Below are 19,920 nucleotides of genomic sequence, written 5' to 3' on the forward strand. Positions count from 1 at the left end.
GCAAATGTTTGAGCAAAAGTGGCAAAAATAAATTTGGATTTTGGACTGGCGTTCCCGCACAAAACAACACATTTTTAAACATCCTTATAGGCAAAATAATCATTAGTTCTACTCCACTCATCATTCATACTGTGTTCATTTGAGCTGTAGGTGAAACCTCTTGTTGGGAAAACTACAGTGCATTTTCCCAAACTGTATCTTATGGAGGTCGATGTTAATAGGATTCACTTTGATCTTGTTTTAATAATGTAATAATGTAATATTAAAAGAAAGCCTTTTCAAATTGTTTTACGTTAACAAACAATTCTCTTTTAATTTGGGGAAAGTTCTTTCCTTTTCTGTATACTATACTTGTTTATATTTAACTTTGCTGGCAGGAAAACTGCTGTTGACAAGGCAAACTATGAATAACCTGTGAAGAAAAACATCTTCGAATTGAAAACAAGACAACTTTCATCTCTCTCTGAAGGAGTACATAAGATCATTACTCTTTCGCAACCCAGGCAAGGACAAACAGCCCAGTACAGAGACCGATGATGAAACTGAGACCAGTGACCTTTGACCACCTCTGTCAGACAGACCAGTACTGTTTTGATTGGCTCTTTGGCCTCTCCGTGACTTTAATCTTTAGCATCCAATAACAGCACATGCAGATGGTGAGAGAGTGACCTGCAGCAGCTTGAGGGGAAAGTACTTCAACTCTGCTGGCTCTGCTATTTGCTAAATGACTGTTGCTGTGTGCTTCCAGTTCAACAGCACCAGTCCTACATCATGAATTTGAAAACGTACATGTGCTTGAGTTTGTGTTGATGGTGCAGTTTACTGTGTGTGATCAAACCTTAAACACATCTTCAACCAGCTGGCACCAAATCATCTCTCTGGACTGCTCGAGGACAACCCTTGAAAAAGGTTCATTACAGTACCTTAAATACCAAAAATGTAACTTTTAAGTGTCAGTTAATACTCTGTAAGCTTGATAGATATCTGTATTTCCAGTTATGTGACAGAGAAGCAACAATCAACAGTTGTACAACTAGTGAACGTCATTAACAGAAAGGGAACAGAAAGGATCATGCTGCAAACAGTGGTTTAAGAAGTGTTCCCACCATGAAAACCTGCAAGTATTGCAATAAATTTGAACCAAAACAATTCAAGACAGCTTATTACGAAGAAAAAACACAAAACCTTCACAGTCCACAGGATGTTTCATAATCGGGTAACAGACTGTGTGTAGGTAGTGTCATTTAAGTGTAGAGCCATTGTATACTAACGGTTGCATATATAGTTGACTGAATACAATATAGTGTGCTGAAAAGTCAGGAAAATGATTCACGTGTGTGACCTTATCTTTGCAAAGTAACAGGAAGTTGGGAGGCCTGTGTGCATTTCGCTTGACCGTCTAATTACACTGAATCAATATCAACTGATGCATTTAGAGTCTAATGGATGTTAAGTAATAACACTGATTGCCCAGTCTGTGTACAGTGACATACATGTGGCAGCCTGTGGTTTAAATGAACAGTAGTTTGGAAATTCTTTATTCACTTTGTAACTTTTACAAAGTTCTGTTATGTTGTGTATGTAAGATAAAGATGTGTGCAAAGTTTAACAGCTATTTCCTTCATTCCCAGCAACGCCCTACTTTCAGGCAATACAGCTGGAAGAGGTTTGTTTTACTTGACTTTCCTTTTTATTGTAGTCTTTTGATACCGACTGCACTTCCCCCGACACATAAAACCAGGGTTTTGGGTGATATTAGTTGAGAATGTTCAACCTGTGAATCATAATAAAACAAGAACTACAGTACCAAAAGAAGGTCCACAAAATAATGTATTAACACATCACAAGACATGCTCCCCTTAGAGGTACACATCCTGGTTTTAATGTAGTCCTGAAAAGTGCCAATAAATCTCCTCCTAGCTATTTTTTTTGTATGTTCCTTTATTGTAAACTTTGTTGAGTTTGAGATAGTCCCAGATACTGAGGCACCACTGCGCATCATCTCAAATCACATGAGTCAACACATCTTATCATATTTAACACAGAAAAGTAGATCTGAAGTCTTACTTGCCAAAAGCAAAGGTTCACTGAAATGTTGATTGTCTATCAAGCACATGCCTCTTACCATGTCTTTGAAGGCATTCTCGATGGCTCCCATCACCAGACTCTCGTGGGAAACTTTCTTCTCAGTAAAGAAGCGTGTGGGCGGGGTGCTGGGGGAACCTGGAGCACCTGCGGCTCCCCGGAGCGATGCCGCCCTGGTGAGGGCACGCTGAGATGTCGGCATGAGGTGGTGATTGAGAGGTTCCTCGCCCAGGCATGTGGGTGGCAGCAGGTTGGGAGTACACAGAATCTCCATCACCTCCTGAAGGTGCAGGGCGATGTGGTGATGCAGAAGACGGGAGGCCACGACCGCCACTCCCGAGCCGGCGTGGCCGTCAAACAACGCCCAGTAGTGGAAGGTTAGGTCCTCAGAGCAGTCCTGCATGTCAAACACACACACATATTGATCAGTTGTGTCAACATCTGAGTCTCCAGGAAATAACGGGGTGGACTCAGGAGCCACCAACTGTTCTCAAGGAAATATAAATCCCTGGGGAAATAAGAAATTAACATACCCCAACTTTCTTCCTTTCTTTTTGTTTCTTGTTTTATTTTTCTAATATTTGCTTTATTTAATGTCTGCACAGTTTTACTTCTTGAAACTTGTAGAAGTTATCAAAGTGAACCAATCAAAAAGGGGAACGTCGCTGTTGGAAGTACTTGCCACTGACATAACTGAAGTATGGCCTAACGATTACGGGGTTACAAAGCTTAGGAATCACTGGTGTGTAAGAACAGAGAAGCCCAATTTGTTTTGGCCCTCCACGGTATTTGACAAACTCGTGCTTATTCTCCTTATTCTGACATGCTGTAAAATCCAAACCATAATCACTATGAACCTTAAATTTGATGCTGCTAAAAAAGTGCATGGTTTGAGTTTTATGGCAATTTACAGCATGGTCGGTTAAGTTTCTCCCTCTCCTGCTGGTGCTCCTGTGCTGTTAGTGTGTCCTACGTCACTGAGCTTTGGCTGCCAGTCAAGATGAGAGATCGAGGCAGTGAAACATCAGACAAATGATTTTGACAATAATTTCCATAAAATAGTCAAATTACTATCATGAAAATTAAAGAGTAGTGTTTTAATTATAATGTTATTCTAGATTTAGAATGTAAATTTTCTGGAAAATATATATTACATTTTATTGAAATGCAATATCACATCGTCATGGAAAAATCTTCAGTTGGACCAGAAGTCTCCAGGCAAATGCAAACAATGTGACAAAAAGTACAGCGTTATATATCAAGAGACAATACAGTAATCTCTGAGCTGGTCCATTAAAGAGGACCTAATTCAAAAGTTCAAGGGAGCTCACTTATATAATTAAACTGCCCCTCCTGTGAGTGGAGCTTCATGTCCACTCCATTTCTTTGTTTCAGAATTTTTTTGAAAACTCCCCACCATTATTTCCTGATGTCCAAATAATCTTGGCCTTCAGTGCCTTGCATAGGGTTGAACTTGCATCATCTACAGAACATTCCTGAGCCAATGTTTTCGGGACTTCCCATAGGGTGGAGATGAAACGTATATTTTGTTCAAATTTGATTCCAAAATTAACACTTTTAAAATATGTATTCCTAGAACATGGAGGAGTAAAAAAAAAAAAAAAAAAAAAAAAAATTGTTTATGGTCCCCTATACATTTATTTAACCCTTAATAACACTATTCTACTGATTACTGTTAAAAGTGGATCTACCACAACATAACAGAATTATTTGTTTTGGCCCACCGCTGCTCCATCCACATTCATTTGTGGCCCTTCTTAGGAAAGAGTTTGGGGACCTCTGGACAGGAACAACAAAAACAAGCTTTAATACTACAGTGGAACAAGTTTAGCCCGAAGTACAGCTGCCACTCAATGTGTGAAACTCAAACAGGGAGGTGCATAATGTGAACTGACTCATGCACATATCAGTGCTTCACACACTGCTCAAAGCTAAAGGGTGAAAGCTCCTTTCTACACTGCATTCAATTCATTTCATTCACAGGTGTTCAGCGGCCAGCGGCCAGCTCAGTGATCTGATCTGAACATGAACCTCCCCTTAGAGGTGCAGGATGTCCACGACTGTATGAAGCTGGTCTGCTACAATGTTAATGTTTGCTCTAGTATCAATGCATCAATCTGCAGTTTTTAATAGACCGGTATGATGCACCACATGTTCCAACACTGAACACCGTCCTCTGTGTTGATCTACAAAGCGCCACCTCCCACATAACGTTGAAAACAAAGAGTCCTGTGATCCGGCTTCGTTCACGGCACACCTTTGAGTTTGCCGTCTTCACAAACCACCGCAGCTCTATGATCCTCCGCATCCGGAAACCAATCGTCTGCTTCGTGCTTCAAGTCTCTTGCATACTAATTTAAAAAACAAAATTCTCTAATTAAGTCACATATAATTGTGAGTGTAGACACGGAGTTGATGTTGCATACATCTCATTATGCAAAGTAAAAACAGGAAGTCTGACTTTTATTGCATTTTTTTCTGGCCCCTGAACGTACATCATCGCAAGCACATATTTCTGTACACACTAAAGCTCTGATTTTCTCAATATAGTGCAGGCAGATTCTACAGCATGAGTGTATGAAGCAATCAAAGAGCACTACACTACTCTTATTGGTCTAGTATCACTGCAGTAGTGAGTCATGAGGTACTTGCATGAGTTTGCTGTGGGCTCTGGGTGGGCCTGGGTAAAGTACTGGTGGCCTGAGAGGACATGTTAAGAGCAGTGTTACTTTATTAGCAGAAGTATTAGTGAGGACAGGATGATGAAACGATGCAGAAATCACAGAGTGCATGTCAAATGAAAAGTGGTTTATGTGGTTTAAATATTTGTTCAGCCTTTAAGGGAAAAATTACAAAGCCACCGTTGTGTCAAAAAATAGCGAGTGACAGTAGCACACTGCCCTACAAAAGCAGTGACATCCTTTCATTCTGATGATACACCGTTTTCTTTTGCACTGTCAGACAGTGTCATCGTGAAAGGAACCAAGGTTGACTATATTTGTGTGCGAGAGCTGCTGAAGGCCACTGTGATGTCCTAACGACGCTGCGCTACACGCCCCAATAAACTGCTGATGGGACAGTAAGAGGGGACAGCGGGTCCCGACAACAGGCCCCGGGGACATTCAGTGACTAAATTCACTCTGATTGTTACCTGGATTACGTCATTAAAGATACGCTCAAATGTAAAAGCTTCAGTCTGTGATGACTTTGAATGGAAAAAAGATGTCTCACCTGCTCGCATCAATAGCACTTCATCTGAAGTGTGAAATTCAGCTCTGATTGTTCTTTAAAAATCGTTCTTTGTTCTAACAATTTAACAAATTCTCACACCAGTTATGTTCACATGTGCTGTGAATCTTTTATGAAACTTTCCACTATACTTCACCAGTTGTTGTTCACTTCAGTACACACAAATCATCATTTCTGTTGCACACACATTTATCCATCCAGTCAGTATGTAATTCCTTCTAAGGATAAGAATAAAATAAGCAAGGCAATAGATCTCTCTAGACTTTGCTCTGTATTCTTTCAAGTCATCACTTCCCGTCATAAAATGGATCTGTCATTGAAGTAGGTTTCCCCGTGGATCTCTTCAGTTTGACTCACCGGGTTCTCCCGGAGGTTGAGGCCCTCTCCGTTAGGCAGGGAAGACCTCCTGCGGATCTGGGGGGTTCGGTTGGGCGTGGAGCTTCCCGCAGGTCTCCTCTTGACCAGCAGCACCTCGCAGCAGGCCTGGTCCTCGTTCAACGTGCTCTTCCCTGCGTTGATCACCCTACACAGAGAGAGGGAGGACAGAGCACCCAAAAGAGCATTTAAACGGTGCTTCAGTTTGATCGCGCATCTAAGATATGAGATAAAAGAAGAAGAAAAAATAAGGCATTAAATAAACTGCAAATATAATATTAAAAAGCGATACGCACGGTATACAATACCACATTCAAAATAAATGACATTGGAAAATATTTATGAGGGAAATTTGGAAATCTAGCAGTACTTCAACGAGACTTGATGTGTTTACTATAGTGGATATATATAAAAGTATATCGGTAGAAGTGAGTATGAAATACAACATACATACATATACATACAAGTGTGTTGTGTTATACAAATATATTTGCAGTAAAGTACAGTATAATTCATATTAATAAAATATATACTATTATAATATAAAATCTTTGCCTTTATTACTATTATGATACTACTTTCTAGACTGTTAAACAATAAGGGATTTTTGGCTCCACACATGGCTACAGCTATAGATGATGACCTTTCCATCTGCGTCATGTTCTTCGAACTATAAATCCCGATTTCCATGTGAGAGCTTCATATTTGTTCTTTATTCTTTCTTGCCATAAACAAAGTCAGACAATGTGAAATACACAAAGCAAATACACAAACGTTAAATACACATTTCAATTGGAAGTCCCACGCTTGTGGGGTAACGGACAGGAAGACATAAATATTGCATTATACAACACCTGGCAGATGGTGCACTACTGCTGTGAGCTGCTGCAGTCATGGACAAGCACACGCTGCTTAACAATACTCCAGGCATTCTGGATTTAGCCACATCGTCGGAGATGTTGGGTCTACAGTGGCCCTATTAAAACATGGTAGCTTATGAAATTCAGAGCACGTGAGGGCAGAATAGAAGGCTAGATAATCAAGGGCACAATATGAATATGTATTTTTGTAACCTTTTTTTTTTTTTTTTTTCAACAAATAAAAAAAGACCCTTTAATATTTCTTAGCATGTTTAACTACATCAAGTTATTCTAAATCTGATGTGTCCAGTGATAGTCTTGATTCGAAAGGCAGTAATGATTACTTCCCGATGGAGGACCCTATATAAATAATCCTAAATGGTCATGAGGATGAACATGCAGAGCGGGGACCCTCTGTCTCCAGCTAAGAAAACACCCTGGGTCATAAAACTGACAGGAAATTGACAGGGCCGACCTTCACTCCGTAAGATTGATTGTAATTGACGACTTACACAATGAGCTACTCACCATTTCCCTTATCCGAAAACCTAATAATAGCACACTCCCTATAGTGTCAATAACCACCAGGGATTAAAGCAAATACTTAATATTTGCCTACACAGCTAACCCAATATTATTGTGAATCTACAAGAGAGAGAAGCATATCAAGGTACTCACTCTGTCACAATAATGCTGAAAAGATTAGTCGATCGGTGATCAAAACTAAATTAACTGTCAAAACAATTTAAATAAAAACGTTGTTCATTAAATAAATTTATTCCATGCGTCATTATGATGTCATTAACTTAATTTACTCCTTCTAATTAGTGTTGTGGTGGTCCCTCTGAAGATAACTCTATAAATAAATAGATATTAGGCCTTAAAGACAAGTGTGTTTGGTTTGGTTTGCATGTCTGGATTGATTGACATGCCTGGGTCAGGTTTCCTGAATAAGGTGGGCAGGCAATGTCTTCTCAATCAGATCCATATAAGCGGCAACCAACCATGACGTCACCCATTAAGTGTTGATGGTGCTGCTGTTATAAATCCTGGAATTTGGTATTTTTGCCGTCGTCATCTTGTTAGTTTGGCGCCACAAATGAACATAATTGGATGAGCTCAGGGAGGAGCGAGCGGTGGATCTGACTCGACACTGAGGACACTACGCATGCCCACCTATAGTGGAGACCTGACTGCACCACAGGCCTGTCAATCAAACAGGCATACCCCCAAATATATAGCTTTTAAAGGCCTAATATCTAACTAATGATGGTATTATTTCCAGATGGACCACCAGAAAACAAATAATAATAAGTATTATAATTTAGCGAATGACACCAAAATGAGTTTTGGAAAAAATGTTTTGACTTAATATTTCATGAGAAGTTGAATGAGAGTCTATGGAGCCAGAAATGTTTTGGAAACAACCCTTAGTGGCCCTGGGTGGTATTGCGGTTTTAGGCATTTCCACACTAGCCTCACTGTTCAGACCCAGAAGCTATGTCCACTATTATGTACAGTCTGTGGCTCCACCACTCGCTCATTCAAATTTCATCCAAATATGATCACGTCTGGCTCCAGACAAACAAAATGGCCCCCGGACAAAATGCCTGACGAGAGGCTTCAAAACAAAAGTTGCTGCATCATCTGATCAAACCAAATCTAAACTGTTGTTGTGAAGGCAACCTTTGAGTTCACCTTTTTTAAATTTGTAAAAATGTATTGTTGTTTATTTAGTCACCAAAAAAAAGTCATTTTTTATTGTGGCTTTTTTTTATTGCTGTTTTTTTTTAATTCCCTGTCTTATTTTTCACATCTCACCAACTGTTAGATATCCAACCTCAAAGGCAGCATCTGTTCCCTTTTAAAAATCAACTTGCTGAGACTTGAAACCTGCTGGAGATAACTGATTTACGAAAGCAAACATTTAGCTTACTTCACTTGTTGATTACATTACTGTGGGCTGATGAAAGAAAAAAGACAAAGCACTTTAGAATTTGATGTTTGAGAACTGGCTGCCTCGTGTCATCAGTCCAGCCTGAAGGTAAACACTATTGTGAAGCTGTTTGTTATATTGAGACGTTTGCCAGCTCTCAGGTTTTAATTTGTTTCCCACAAGCTTTGAAAAGCAGTCTATGAAATGGTGGTACGCTCTAGAAAATAAGAAACACTAATATTAAGTATTAATTAAGAATTATTTGTGATTTAATAGTTTAAAAGAAAACCAACAGGATGTGCCTTTAAGGCCACAACCTTCTTACACCATCATGCGTGTCTGAGACCAAAGCACTGCAGGGAGTGACGTTGCTTTGACCCTGGAAGATCACAAGATTAACAACAGTTGAGCTTTCAAGGCTTTCATCTCCAATATGAGAGTAAAAGCCATCCACACCCCGAGGCACAAACTGTGTCCGAGAGCAGGGCTGTCAGATTCGGTTATCTCATTTCATTTCTTCATGTCTAAGGTGACGGCCGGAGCTTAATTATCTTGTCAGGGTTGTAATCGACAGGATTCCTGCTTTTGTTTGGAGATTATTTTTACTAACATCTTAAGTTTTGCTCCAAAGACATAGGAGGAGACCACCGGAGTGTCTGATTTTAGGGATATCGTAATACTATATATTTGAATTTAGAGCCAAATCCACAAGTAAATACTTTCAAATTCATCTATATGATGTAATAATACTATAATACTAATACAAAATACAACTACTGGTGAAACAATGTGCAACAGAAAACAGACAAATTATCATTTTTACATGCAATTAATTATTGAATGCCTTTTTTTTTTTTTTCAAACATTTACTGGTTCAGCTTCCAACATGTGAAGATTTCCTGTTCTCTGTTATTGTGGTCGTTTCTATATTTTGGTGTTTTGGTTTAACAAATGTTGCACTCTGGGATTATGTGATGGGTATTTTTAATATTTTACTAACTTCTTATTTTGCAAACATGATGGAAAGACTGATCAGGATTTAAGATTATCACAAGTTGTAATTTTAGACTGACCGATACTTGAATATTACTAACCAGAGAGTGTAAAATGTTTTAATATTAAAACATAGCTGGGCTCTGGGTCGTTCTTTGTTGCCACCCTGTTGCACAATGAAGAGCACACAAAATACTGCCCGGGAGGCAATGAGCACAGATAATTATAGCCTTTCAGGTTTGCTACTGAAACACTGTATGGCCAATAATGGATTTGAGAACTTTTATCTTCCCTTTAATTCAAAGTGGCTTTTGTGTTTCATCACATCCAGTTCAAAGTTTTACAAGTTCCATAATGACATTTCCACACGAACACATTTCAAGTGAGGGTTGTTGTTGTTTTTTTTCTTTATGGAGCACATGGCTCTTGCTGACACATGTTTATTTACTGTACTGCATTTGTACACTGAAACAATTGCAATAACAATAATCTATTTTTAGATATCTCTTCTTTGCTATAGTCCTTATAGTCTACAGTGGCTGTAGACCCCTGCTTCCTTTTCGACTGCTTCTTCCACAGAATATTATTAAGATTGAACCCATTCTTTAAGATAATGATCAAGATTTGATTAGCGAAGTGTAACACCTCTTTTGTACTCATGTTTTGGAACCAGATTAAGGAAAACTGGCACTGAACCACAACAGGATTATGTCCTCGCCTTAGAGCGGTGAGCTGTGTTGATGTAGCAGAAACAACACAAGAACATGTGCTGCATCATGTGATCGAGCACTGGGAAGCTTTGTGTGTATGAAGTGCTGCTCATGTGCCTCCTCTCCACAGCTGAGTGTGACGTTAACCTTATGTGGCTTCTTCATAATAGGAAAGTATGAAAAAAAATGCACAGAGGAAAAGAGCTACAGTGAAGATAATGCTCCAGTGAAAACAGAGAAAGCTCATTTAAGCCATGTTTATGTTGTTAAAAACACAATCCTTCTATATCTTGGAAATGTTTGCTGAACAGGCCTCAATTCTATTTAACAACCCCTTACTTCACACTGTAATTGTTATCTGGAGCTGCCTCGTTCTCACCTCTGTTCCCTGAGCGCATATTTTAACTCTGAATATTGCCTCTAGCTGCAGTCTACTTCTGAGCCGAGGCATCGACATGCCGTCATGTATAAATGTCTGCTGACCTGCAGACAAAACATACAGCGTAGCGTAGTGGCCCGATTGTTTGGCTTACAGACACGCGTATTGATTAAGTATTGATCGGACTACTGCTGAGGTTGCAGTGTTAATGGGTCTGGGTCAGTGAGAGAATAAGTGAATGAATGAGTGGGTGGGACAGCTTTGTCACAACTGATCTCTGCTCGCTCAGTGCTACTACTCTTTTTGGTGGAGGATGTGAAGAGAGGAAAGAGGAGAGCTGCAGCTAAGACGAGGTGAAGGCCATTTGGACCACGTTTTTGCCACTCCATCATTAATATTAGATCTTTGCTATTAACGGAGCCCAAATGCTAATGCTCATGTGCTGTCAGTGTGTCCTACGTCACTGACTTTGTTCTGCCGGTCAAGATGAGAGATCGAAGTAGTGGCACATTGACAGAAGAAAATTTAGAAAGAATTGGCAAGACAACTGGTTTTGACTGAAATTTCTGCAAAATAATGAAATTACTATTATCAGATTAAAGAGTCATTTTTTTTGTTATTTTAAAATTTTATTTTAGATTTAGAATGTTAATTTTCTGCCAAAAATGTCACATTTTAAAGAAGTGTAATTTCACGTAACATTAACATCTCCATCCGGATAAATTTTCGGCCGTTCATAGAAAATAATTTGTGCACCTCTGGTGTAGCAGAATGGTTGTCAACTATACAAATGCTTTTGATCTGCTCTCATGAGAACTGTGCATTCAACCCCACTTCCATCTGATCTGTCCCTCCCTCGCCATTCTCCTACCAGACAACAACTTGGAGTACACAAGTCTTGATCCTACTATTATAAAAATCAATTATGTCCTCAGACAAAAAAAAAAAAATTGTATTACTACCAGAGCAAAGGATTCTGGGACATATTTGTTCACCTTGATATTTATGTCTGTATATTAGACTGAAGAAAGAGAAAATTAAATCACCGTTGCTTGGATTTTAGGGAAAAATTCTTAAGGAGTAAAGTGGAGGGCAAAACAAGTGAAGGAAATGTTCACTTTTAAGTGGTACAGGCCATAGATCTTCAGCTAAAGCCCTCCCCCAAACAGCAAACCTCCAATTAAATGTAAGTGGACAGACATGAAAGTTCTAATTGTCTTTCCAAAACCAAAACCACAAGATCCGAAGTTTAAGAAATTGATTTAGCACAGGTTTGTCTGCTCTTATTGTAAACTGGCTAACTACTCTCTTCAATTATAACCTCTCAGGTGCTCTCCAAGTATGTTTTTCTTACACTCAACACAATATGACAGTGATGTTGCACTTTTTCTTATTGTTACTGTACTATAATACACAATCCAACACATCACCCGTTTATGTCCAAACCCTGCTGCTACTTTATTTCCATGCCTTCTATGTGATTCATATTTAGGACCCTTGTAAAGACCTAGCAAGTGATGGGTTCATTAGGTGACCATGACCACACACCTGGGTAAACTCCACGTAGTTGACACCAGATGAACCCCCCCACCCCCACCCCCACCCCCTTGTCTCCTCAACTTTTGGAAACACCAAGTAACATGCAGCGTGGCAGCGATGTGAGTTGAGCACACAAACAACACTCATGAGTGGTCAGCATGTTTCGGGGGGGGGGGGGGGACCCACCTGCAGAGAAGAGCTGCTGTGAATGTAGCCTCTCTGCAGAAGTGAGACGTGTAAAAGTGCTGGAGAACTGAGGGTGACACAAGTTGGGAGTGAGCAATACTCACTGATCCATTCAAATGATCGTGCTCACTGAACCAGACAGTGCACCCACTCAGAGGCAGCGGTGCATCAGAATCCTCCTCATAAAGCAGGACTGCTCATCCTGTGTCTGCTGGGAGCAACGCAGTAACCGAGGATAACACTCAAAGCGGGAGGGTGGGGGGGGAACTCGTCCTGCGTGATCCGACACTCAGAATTTACTCCCTATTTCTAGTCTTCTTCAAATCAGTCACTTTTCTTAGAAAATGGATTAAATGTTTCTCATACAGTCTGAATATCGGCAGATTTGAATAAACACATTTATTGACATCACAGTTCACCTTTAAACCATTTCCTCAATGTAAAAATCAAATCAAGAGTGCCAGTTCTATTTAATTTTATTTATATAGCACAAAATCACATCACATGTTATTTTAGGGCAATTAACACTTTAAAGTCCTTACAACAGAATTTTACAACTTCATACAGAGGAACCCAAAAATTCAACAATTACGTAAGCTGGAGGTAAAATCTCCTCTTTAAGCGAGAAAAACCTCCGACAGAACCAGACTCAGTTCTGCCTCGGCCGGTTTGGGTTGTAAAGAAGACAATTCAAAAGTTGAAGTTGAAGTTTGGTGCATTCCTATCAGTCATTCATTAACAATCTATGTTATATCTACCACGTATACATGACACAGCAGTAACTTTATAGAAGCGCCACACATGAGAGTTCCCCATAATGTCCTCCGATGCATCTATCCAGGCTTTTAGCTTGATCAGAGTTATCAGTGATCCACTGTGTCTGCACCCTCCTGAATGGATCTGTACGGATCACCTCATCCCGTGTGGGCTCAGGTTTTCTCAGCTGGCAGTGAAATTTCACAACAACAGAGCCTGCTGGTCAGCCAGCTGTTGACAAATCCCCAGCATGGCTCGGTCCTGGCTGATGCTACGCCATCTGACACACACACACACACACACACACACACACACACACACACACACACACACACACACACACACACACACACACACACACACACACACACACACACACACACATACACACACACACACTGCTGGGAGGAGTATCACATCTATAGTAGAGCTGTTGAATTGATCTTGGAGAATTATGCATCCCAGTTAAATATGTGGATTTTTACATGCTACAGTTTAAATAATGAACACAACATCTACTGAAAAAAAAAATGTAGGACTTATATGTTAAAATATATGTGAGTGGTTGATGGTTTCTAAAAACAGAAGCGAATTATGATCCTTTCTTTTCTGTTTTGAGATTAAAAATTCTTCAGGGTAGATTAGCATGATGACGCTTAAAGGAGGGTGTGAATGAGATTCCAACAATTTCACAGGATTTCTTCACTTTATACGAAGCGGAGACCATATAGATCTCTTTTAGTACCGAAACCGTCAATTTATCACTTAGTTGATTAGAAGAAAATTAATAAGCATTATTTTTTTTTAAAGCGATCAAGCAAGAACTGTGGTGCCAGCTCCTGAAATGTAGGCTTTACTGTTTATCTAGGATCTAAATCACATTAAATTACAAATGTGGGGGTTTGAAGTGCTGCTCAGACAAAACTAGCAATTTCAAGACATCACCACTTTTAAGAAACTATAAGGTTAATTTCTCACTGTTGTCTGACATTTTATGGATAAAACAAAAGAATAAGTAATCAAAAGATTATTAAGAGTACTGTATATCCCCTGTCTCTGCTCTGTTTCAGAAGGGTTCACAAGTAAACACAGTTCTGTCAAAAGAAAAGTGTACCAGCCGGCAGCCTTCGTTGAATTTAGACGACCTTCATTTGAACATCTAAAAAGGATTCACAACAAGACGACCAAACTTGAAACATCAGATGCAGAAAGACGAGGGGAATTTCTGCACAGGATGCTCTCACTGAACATTTAATATCATCGATTACACAATTAAGCTCACAGGAATACAGGCACTCCATCTCCTATCAACAGCATGAAGAATAGACTTCATGTCAGGAGGGAAAACCGCAGGATAAACAAACTCCTCCTTGTGAACTTGTAAATGCAGGGCACTAAACTGGCCTGTCACACACTATGGAGTTTGAGGATCGCCTCAAGCACTGAACTGTGACCTCTATAGTTATGAGACCACCAGGCCCTGCTACTTTACGTGGGACTGCATGAGTGTGACTCTCAGGCAACAGACAATAATAATCATATGTTCTTGAGCGGTACATACATGTAATGAAAAGTAAACTAGTTGTTTTGTTTGTTTGCAGGTATTGTTTAAGCCTGACGCCAGGAAACAGCAGCATGCACATGAAGTAACTTCCTCTCCTGTGTTCTGGCATTAAAAATAGTCAAAGTATTCCACCAAAGCAGAATTTTCTCATGTTCTGCCAAGTTGTTCTCTGGCTCAGCGCTCACAGACTAACCACTCAGTTTATAGGAGCAGCAGAACAACTTCATGACTCATGCAGCTGCACTAAATGCTGTTCATTACATGTCAATCTTGAATGCAACACCACCAGGTTGCTACATCCTCGAAATGGATTCTGATTGCCTAAATAGAAGATGTGATATCAATATTTCAACAGACTATCTTACGTTGCGATTCTGGTCTCAGTTGTCAAGTAACAATAGGATGACATGTAATATACATCTAAAGGGTATGACCAGGTTTTATTAGATTTACTGAGACATGCATGTGGTGTTCAACAACATGCAAATGTAAACTGATTCAAATTATATCCACACGTGACACGACTGAAACAGATTGAGAGATTATCCAAGAGTGCACTCCTCCTCTCACATAAACCACTATAATCTCTTATAATTCAGTCAGTTTTCAGTGACCTTATGATACAGCCTACTTTATGGCATCTTTCCATTTGCTACTACAATGATAAGCCTTTCTTATATGACTATAAAGGATAGATCATAGCGACCTTCAGCTTGGTAATTGTATGTGCTCGTCTTGGCATCCCCATGGGAAACCTTCATGTTTATATTGCAAGGTGGAGGAATACGGGGAAAGGCCAGCTGATGCACTTCGGCCTATTGTAAATGTAAAATAAACCTGAAACGGGCTATAATAGTAGTAGTAATAATAATAATAATAATAATAAGAGCGGCTAGTGTTTCTGTTTACGCCTCAGTGGTCCAGGAAGGACGCGCTCACTTCCAAAGGATGCTGTGTGTTTGCTGTGCAAGAAAAAGATGGACGCATACAGGTTACTCACTCTGCGTAGCCGGTGGACCACGGCAGCCGCTTGGTCTCCTTCAGGATGAGGATCGGTCTCGCTATGTGATCCGCCGAGCACTCGACCTCGTCCGGCGACAGTCCCAGGAACTCCGGTCTGCTGTACGGGTATTTCAGCGGCAGATCCGAGCCGCCCGGATGCTCTCCGTTGGAGCCACCAGCCATCATGCCTCCCATAAAATTGGCCACCGCCGATTTCACCCGCGTGAGCATGGTCCTGCAGCAGCGTGGGACCAGGCGATGCGATTGCGTGAGGACGATCCCGCCGCCAGACAGATACCCGCTCGGCGACGCAGTTTCGCGGCGTGTAAGGCGGACAGTGAGCGACCGGCGGATCTCATTCAGGTCTGCGCTCCCTCTGTGAACGCGGAAATAAAAGCTGAACACACACAGGCAGGCTGCGCTGCACGCTGATCATGTGACGAACCGGTTGCTGCTGGTCGATTTGCTCGCACTGGAGTCTCGGTGAGCAGCTTACTGTTGACAGTGCTGGAGGTCAAAGGTGCGTAATCCCCAAGTGACGATTACCTCGCGGGTAAAGTGCAGCGGACCAATGGGTGCTGTATGACAACGCAGAGGACTGACACACAAAACTGGACCTTCATAGGTACACACACACACACACACACACACACACACACACACACACACACACACACACACACACACACACACACACACACACACACACACACACATATATGCCCACCCACACCTAATCTAAAACACCAACCTTTACTTGCATGGTAATCATGCAGCAATCTAAGCCTTGCTTCAGTGTGGCCTGGTTGTGCTCTTTGTATTTGTGTGTCCCACAAAAAAAAAAATGCTGAATTTGAATGATGCAAAACCAGTTAGGTTGTTTCCATTTTAGTTTTTTCTTAAGGTCTTGATTTCAAGATGTACAATCATGTGAAAAAACAAGTGGCACCCCCAAAAATGTGACCACATTTATGGTAATGTGTCATTGTTTATTTTTAGAGACTTGATATGTAGAACATGAGTTTAGGAATTTAAGTGATAATTACAGAATGTAATTTAAACGCATGGACTGTATGTCCATATTAAACATATGGACTTCATCCCGGGGACCTGTAACATATACTTCTGAAACTGTTGGACAAGCAAACATTTTGACCCTCTTTGAGTCAGTGTCAACGGATAAAGGACTAAGTAGATGTAGGCCAAATAGTTTTCAGTGGGAAAAGTAAGTAATACACTCTTGGCATCAGAAGCTAGTGTTGCTTCCTTTTTTGGGAACATTTTGCATAATTGTCCTCCAGTCTCTGACCACTCCTCCATGCAGAAGTCCTTCATTTGTGAGATGTTTGAGGGTTTTCTCGCCCATTCTGCAGGGGAGGGTAAAGGGTTGAAATGAGACTTAAATCTGGGCTTTTTTTTCTTTCTGATGTCATTCTATAACCATCTTCATTTCTTCTTTCTGAGTCATCCCTTGGTTGGTATCCCTTGGCACATAACTCCAGTTATCAGATCTCTTTATTGGCTACCAGTTCATTAAAGGATCAATTTACCTGTCCATAAATCACTGAATGGCTATAGGTCCAAATAATCTACTAGTCCAGTATGAACCCTGAAGACCTGCTGGCTCGGGACTATTAGCTGTTCCCAGGACTAAAACAAACATTTTCAAAGCATCTTTTAGCCACAACACTGTCCAACACCGGAACAAGAGTCAGAGAACCAAAAACTGGAATTCAGTCTCAGTGTTTTCAAATCTAAGGTAAAGACTTATTTCTCTGCAGTTGCTTTTAATTAATGTTATTCAGCATTTTTCTGAGCAGTTTCAAAAGCTAAACTAAAGACTTAACCTTCAACAGTTTCTTTTATTTAATTGTCTTCTTTATTTGCCAATGTCTGCTTGGTTTTCAATGTTTTTATGGGTTTTTTTTGTTGTTGTTCTTTTTAGACTTTAATCCTCCTATTAATTTTCTGGTTCTTACTCCTTATGCTCTTACTTATTCTGTTTCATTGTATTTCTGTGCAGCAGTTTGGGTTTCCTGGTGCAGGATACAGTGCAATATAATTTACTTTACGATTCGATGATTTTAATCATTTATAGGGTCAGTTGGACCTCAGAGAGGAAAGCATAACTGCTGAATTCAGTCAATTGATAAATCACAAATATATAATGAATACATAGTATTTAGTTGTGTTTCCCAGCTGGAGTCAGATCCCAGACAGACGTAATATTTGGAGCGGATTGTTGAAACAGGTCATTAGTTCAAAAGCAGCTTTATAAACAATTCTCAATTCTCCTTTTTTGGAGCTGTTAAGGAGAGCCACCAAAAAAGAAGGAGGTTAACTCGGAGCACAAGCCGGATATACAGTAATTACAGTAATCTGTCTGGTCTATAAACCATAATCACGTTACCCCACCAACACCGCAAAAAACATATACATCTAAAATGATTTCCATTTTCTTGTGCAGCAACATGCTTGTCCTCATAAAGAAGAATACTGTAAGATAAAATGAAAGTAGTTCACACTCCCATAAACTCTGACTTTATGTCCTTCTTGTCTGCATCACGTTCTCTCCCTTTATCACACGCACACAGACACACTCTCTCACACACACACACACACACACACACACACACACACACACACACACACACACACACACACACACACACACACACACACACACACACACACACACACACACACACACACACACACACACACACACACACACACACACACACACACACACACACACACACACACACACACACACACACACACACACACACTCACACTCACACGCACAGACACACACACACACACACACACACACACACTCACACACACACACACTCACACACAGACACACACACACACACACACACACACACACACACACACACATGCACACACACACACACACACACACACACACACACACACACACACACACACACACACACACACACACACACACACAGGAAGACATTGTGAGTGTCCATCAGCTGACTTTGGCATGCTCACTGTACTGCAGTACTGGCTGTGGGAACCACCAGAAGCCCCACGATACAGTGCGATCACAATATGATATCATTACAATTTAAAACATTTAACTAAATGCTGAGTAATTGCAATTACATAAATTTTGATTTATTACCTTGTTCAACTGCAAATTATGTCCCCAAAGGAAAACTTTGTCAACATGTCTTGTATTTAATAAAATCAAGTCTTTTCTTCTGACTTCAGTCATTTTTATTGCAGCGTAATGAAATTGTTAAGCAGGCAGACTTGACCAACTGTCATAAAAACCTGACATGAATTTGGCATAACCCTGACAAATTCATTTATTTATATTATGAAATATTGATTCATGCCATCTGTATTGATGCAACATTGCTACCCCTAAAAACAACCTGATAAAAACTTCTCTGTCCGTGTGGAAGACTGGACAGCCAAGACTGCAATGGAGACAAAAGAAAACAAGGAATTTGTACAGTAAATGAAATGTGACCTTAGTCATAATAATGATAATAATTTGCAGTAAAAGAGCAGTTTCCAATGAAAACAAATAGAACATGGATGTAAATTATTGCCAATTAAAGTCAAATAAATTAGTGGAAAAAAAGTACAAAAAAAAAAAAAGACAAGCATAAACGGCAAAAACTCCAAGTGAAATTCAGATATGCCCTCCAATAAATATGTTTTGATTGTGACTCATTTCCTCAAAGCGAGTTCACTAAAGTTTCAAAATAAGTGACTGCTGTCAAACTGCAGTAAAAAGTTGAGTTCTGTAATAAAGTAAATATATACGACACATCTGGATACATTTATTCAATATCACGTGTCACTTGTCTGGTGTTACGTTGGTATTATTATTGTTTAATATTCTTACTGCAGTTTTCTCTGGCCTTAGAGTCAAAGGAAATCTGGTTGGCTGCGTGTGAAGCCAACCCACTAGGATGTGTGTCTGGACATTAGAGCTGTATTTTGGAGAAATAAACCCTAGAAAATTATCTGTTTTTCAATACCACATTCTGCAGACCAGCCAACCCACAAGTTTGACTCAAAGGCTTCTTTCTGTTTGTGGAGCTGCAGTGTTGGAGGGTGAAGTTTAAGATCATATCTTTGAATGGCTTAAAAAAAACACCCTCCGTGTAATGGTAGAAAGACTGTTGGATACTGGCTCAGACTCACCTGGTGAGTCATAAGGTTCACTGGAAACAAATTGCCATTGCCATTTGGACAAAGTCTGCTTCTGTCAA

The 19,920-nt window shown here is 40.1% G+C and overlaps 1 protein-coding gene across 1 annotated transcript in view; it reads right to left on the minus strand.

The window, feature by feature from the left end:
• Positions 1 to 16,205, minus strand: part of ppm1h (protein phosphatase, Mg2+/Mn2+ dependent, 1H) — a 34,399-nt gene extending 18,194 nt beyond the window's left edge. The window contains exons 1-3 of the mRNA XM_069695318.1: positions 15,654 to 16,205; positions 5,713 to 5,878; positions 2,126 to 2,482 (exon numbers count right to left, since the gene is read on the minus strand). Of these exons, the coding sequence (XP_069551419.1) occupies positions 2,126 to 2,482; positions 5,713 to 5,878; positions 15,654 to 15,886 (756 nt within the window). The 5' untranslated portion in view covers positions 15,887 to 16,205. The remainder of the gene's footprint in view (positions 1 to 2,125; positions 2,483 to 5,712; positions 5,879 to 15,653) is intronic.
• Between the last annotated feature and the right edge of the window lie 3,715 nt (positions 16,206 to 19,920).

This window comes from Brachyistius frenatus, unplaced genomic scaffold (assembly GCF_029030835.1).
Source record: "Brachyistius frenatus isolate BFR_SWC_R1_liver_20210118 unplaced genomic scaffold, ASM2903083v1 Contig_19, whole genome shotgun sequence".
Taxonomy (NCBI): Eukaryota; Metazoa; Chordata; class Actinopteri; family Embiotocidae; genus Brachyistius; species Brachyistius frenatus.